Here is a 4,623-nt window from a genome sequence, read left to right as displayed (position 1 = left end):
TATATATATATATATATATATATATATATATATATATATATATATATATATATATATATATATATCATGTTATCCATTTATCTAATTTCAAAGTCCCTTTTTTTACTATTTTAACCATATACCCTTTTTTTTGTTTTAAGATCAGGTTAAAGCTTTACGTAAAGGCACCGGATATTGTTAAGAATATAAAAACGCCAGAATTATGTGTATTTCATTTTATGTCTTTATTTTTATGGATTTAGATTTTAGGAATTTCCATAATAAACAAAACTATTAATTTTTCAATTTTTTCTATCTTGTCAGAGTGGTTGTAATGACGGCAAAAAGACCCTAGTGGTGGTGTTCATCATGGAATACCTTGATATGTGTAATCTTGATATTGGTAGTTTCGTCAAAGACTCGTCTGTCTGAGATATGACGATCAAGAGGGAATCCCATAGGACGCTTGTCTGGGTAGATTTCACCATGGGCTCCACAGTGAGCATGAGTTCCACCATGCTCAGATTCAACATCAGGATGTGTTAGGTCATAGCCTCCGTCAGTGACTGCCAAAAATAGAGCAAATACCATTCCGTCTTTTGTACCCTTGGGCAAAAGCATTCTGTTGGGAATGCCACAAGCCCTTTCATATTCAGGCATGCTGAAACTACCACTGTCAGCTGCATCCATGAGAGACTGCAGGCTAGGTACATCAGGAACAGTGACTGCAGAGTCACTGGATTTCCTTACCACATGATTTGCTCCAGGAGACACTGTAATTGAGAGTAAAGTATTAATAGAATATATATAAAACATACACTCACTTTTAAACCTAATTACAGAGAAGTATAAAGATTAGAAGTACTTTAATAGACATGGAATCCATAAATGTTTGCAAGTAGCATACTTACACTTCTTCCAGAATTTGTCCATTTCAATACAATGCCAGCTGCCATTTGTGTAATCAAACTGCTGATGATTGTTATCATATTCGGGGCAAAGGTACAAGCGGAAAGTACCGACAACTTCATTTCCATTATTATTGTTGACATCAGCAACATAGGAGAAGTCATTGTGGTTTAGACGATGAACATTGGCTTTCAGTTCCACCATAGCAATACCTTCAGCAGAGTCTACAGCATTTCGAAGGTCAAATTCATAGTCCTCAAAGAATGTTTTAAGCTCTCCCTCAATGCTAAGGCTATCAATGTTGACACCAGGGAAGTCCAGGTCTTCATGAGTGTATTCAGGAAGACTATATTTATGTTCCTTAAAGATGTTATCCATATATTTATGAAGACGGAAGAATGTAGGATCACGAGTAGCTGTTTCAAAATGTTCCATTACACCTGGAGGCATATTGTATTTTCCATGAGGATCTCCTTGACGGCCAAGCATAATGTGAGCCATGTTGTGGAGAGCTCCATAATACTGGACATTGGGACTGTACATAGAAGATTCAATGATGTCACCAAGTTTGTCAACGCCTTGGTCATTCATGATATCAATAACTTTGCCATCTTTGCCTGTGATGTATCCATGAGCTATAGCATCACGGATGCGACTTTCTGTAATAACCATGTCACGAACTCTTGCTACTCCATCAACATCTTCAAAGTGAATATGGTCAGGACGGGCAGGGAATTCGCCTCCGTACTTGTAGATAGTATGTGGGGCAAAGCCTTCTTCCACTGGTTTCTCCCACTGGAGTTCATCCACCATATCTAAATGGTTGGAGAGACGCTCTGAATCAAAGCGAACAGTCAACTGATGATGAACCCAGAAGAAAAGTTCTCCCTTGCGATCCAAATGATGTCCATATTTGTCTTCCCACCAGAAGGGATAATCCATATGCCATGTGACGTGATGGAGATTCATTCCAATATCTTCTCCAAAGTAAGCCACACGTTGTTCCTTATTTTTCTTTGTACCAGTGAATTCCATCTCAAATTTACCTGGTTGATTAGTCATCTTTGCTGTGTAAGCCTTTTGGATAATTTCACTGTTTGTGAACATATGAGGGGTAACTTCATAGAGTGGAGGAAGAACAATGCCATGTCCAAGGTCTGAGTGAATAACAGCTGTGTACAAAGCGTAAACAAACTCTCCTTCATTCATATGTTCACGCCAGTATGCAGCATTATGAACAGCACAATCCCAGGTCTTGCATTGCATGAAGACATCGAAGAGCATAAGGGCCTCTTCTCTTTGGCGTTCATTGAAGAGGGAGAACCAGTGATGTTGTTCAAGGAGCCTATGGTCTTTGTATTCCTGGACTAGGTGTTCTGCAGCTTCTCCTCCATCCTTATATTGTGACTTGTCAGCTACTGGGTCAAAGGAGGCAGCATATCCTTTCAGATCATCAAAGTGGTGATGGTCATACACATTCCACAGTAGGTGGTTGACATCTTGCTGTCTCTTGGGCAACGGGGTGTCTGTAGAAAAAAAATATATTTAATTTAGTGTAGGGAATATTGTTATATATATACATACATATATATATATACATATATATACATATATATATATATATATATATATATATATATATATATATATATATATATATATATATATATATATATATATATATATTATTATATGACTGGAAGGTATATTCTTGAATTATTATATTGTAAACTGGTGAAATCTGTCTACCTCGACAGAGATAAAGCATATACCATTTCCGTATGAATTTCACTGAGGTTTAGCAACATTGACTTATATCATACCATTTCCATATAATTTTCACTTGGTTCAGCAATATTGACATTTAGCATCTTTATGGCTATAAAAAGTAAAACATGTTACAAATGTGAGAAATTTCAATAAAGAGAAGAACACAATTATGTTAGAAAGACATTGCAAAATCGGAAGTTGCTTTATGATGTGAATCCCTTATGTGATTTGAATATTCTAAATATGGTTTATCAGAATATTTCAAAATATTAGATTTGTTTGCGTGTTTTTTTTTTTTTGGGGGGGGGGGGGGCGGTTTGATGTTTTTCCGAGACACGTGTGCATCTTTCCTAATTGTTAATTTTTCTCCTTTTTAGTAAATGCGCTTTTCCCTTTTTAATTTTAAAACAGCTTTAATGAAATATGGTGATAAATATCCTGGATATGTAATGCGTTTGAGTACTTATGCAAGCTACGAAACTTTTATATCCTTTTGAAGAAGACATGAATAATGAAGTGTGTATATATATATATATATATATATATATATATATATATATATATATATATATATATATATATATATATATATATATATATATATATATATATATATATATATATATATATATATATATATATATATATATATATATATATAGTATATGTGTATGTATGTATGTATATATAATCTAAGCAGGTTAAAGCAAATTACTATATTACTAGTTAACAGACTTCATAGTTTTATGTTTTCTTGGGTCTTTACATTTTATGTTTTGAACCAATATTTTCCTTATTGACAACTGGAGCTTTTCATTTATTATTTTATCGGTCCATATGAATCCAAGATACTGTATTCTCTCTACCTTAATATATGTTCTATTATGTAAATTGTTGTGGAAGATATTTCAAGGGATCTTTTATAGGCTTTTAAAGGGCACTATAACTTTATGCAAGACTAAGGTTCTTCCTGAGAAGTTAACGAAAATTGCAATCTTGAGCACGAATCAAAATTTCAAAATAATAATATTCTGCATAATTGTTTGACTTGAAGCAATGTCATTAGATAAATATTCAGTTGCCTCTACCCGTTCGTGAAAAACTACTTTTCTTTAGCTCTATAGAACAAAATTGAAGAATCTCTTTTGATTTAGATATTAAGAAATTCAAATATATGATAAAAGTAATAACCTTAGATATTAGAAGTATCTGTGGGTTTAATGCAAAAGAACATTGTTAACCACTTAAGCAATGGAATGTTTACTTACCTGCGGCAGCAATCGCCAGAAAAGCGCACAAGACAAGGACCTTCATTGTGACTGGACAGGAGAAGGGTCTGTGACACCAGAAAGCGTCTGACCTCCTTAAATACTTTTGGTGCTTGCGCGATGAAAGGCAAAGTCCATCTTTCCAAGTGATAATAAGAGGGTCCAGTAGCATCAGTATCTTGCATCTGATAAGAAAGATTCGGAATCAGTATGTTTTCTTTGTCTATGACAGCCTTGAGTGCATTCAATTATATTATTGCCCCTAAAGGCAGTCAAGGGCAAAACATACTATTTAACATATTATTCAGTCTGATGCAGAAAGGGCCTCAATTTTAGATTATCTTAGAAGACAAACAAAGGAGGAAATTATTTTTTTTTTCTTTTTTCGGAAAATGCATGTCATCACCTTACATATTGCGGTCATTTGTACAACCTAATTTCTTTACTGGGCTCTTTGTTGAGAAGATGAGTTTCTGGTTTTTAATTTATTCATCTGTAATGTGATTCGTTATTTCTACAATAAATATTTTTTGGTTTAGTTATTTATCGTAATGTATTTTATTCATATTTTATTATTTACTTTTTAACTTTTCTATTTTTCCTTACTGGACTGCTCCCTTTAACGGTGCCCTTGAGCTTGTAGCATTTTAATCTAAAAAGAGCCAGAGATTAACTTGTAATAATTATAATGATGATA

General features: G+C 33.8%; 1 protein-coding gene across 1 annotated transcript; it reads right to left on the bottom strand.

Moving 5' to 3' along the window:
* Positions 1-200: 200 nt before the first annotated feature.
* LOC137624457 (hemocyanin B chain-like) lies at positions 201-4,083 on the bottom strand. Its single transcript, XM_068355224.1, has 3 exons — positions 3,927-4,083; positions 891-2,414; positions 201-752 (listed from the first exon to the last, which is right to left on the bottom strand). The coding sequence occupies exons 1-3, from the start codon at positions 3,970-3,972 to the stop codon at positions 331-333; spliced, it is 1,992 nt and encodes a 663-aa protein (XP_068211325.1). The 5' UTR covers positions 3,973-4,083; the 3' UTR covers positions 201-330.
* Between the last annotated feature and the right edge of the window lie 540 nt (positions 4,084-4,623).

The sequence above is a fragment of the Palaemon carinicauda genome, chromosome 31 (assembly GCF_036898095.1).
Source record: "Palaemon carinicauda isolate YSFRI2023 chromosome 31, ASM3689809v2, whole genome shotgun sequence".
NCBI classification, from domain to species: Eukaryota; Metazoa; Arthropoda; class Malacostraca; order Decapoda; family Palaemonidae; genus Palaemon; species Palaemon carinicauda.
Note: the sequence above shows the minus strand (reverse complement) of the source record. Positions and strands in the feature narration are given on the sequence as shown.

Bases quoted from the DNA above. Each gene is read 5' to 3' on its own strand.
- LOC137624457 (XM_068355224.1), bottom strand. From the start codon at position 3,972: ATGAAGGTCCTTGTCTTGTGCGCTTTTCTGGCGATTGCTGCCGCAG. The intron at 2,415-3,926 runs GTAAGTAAACAT...TTTTTTCTACAG, and splicing joins TCTGGCGATTGCTGCCGCAG to ACACCCCGTTGCCCAAGAGA. The intron at 753-890 runs GTAAGTATGCTA...TCTCAATTACAG, and splicing joins GGACAAATTCTGGAAGAAGT to TGTCTCCTGGAGCAAATCAT.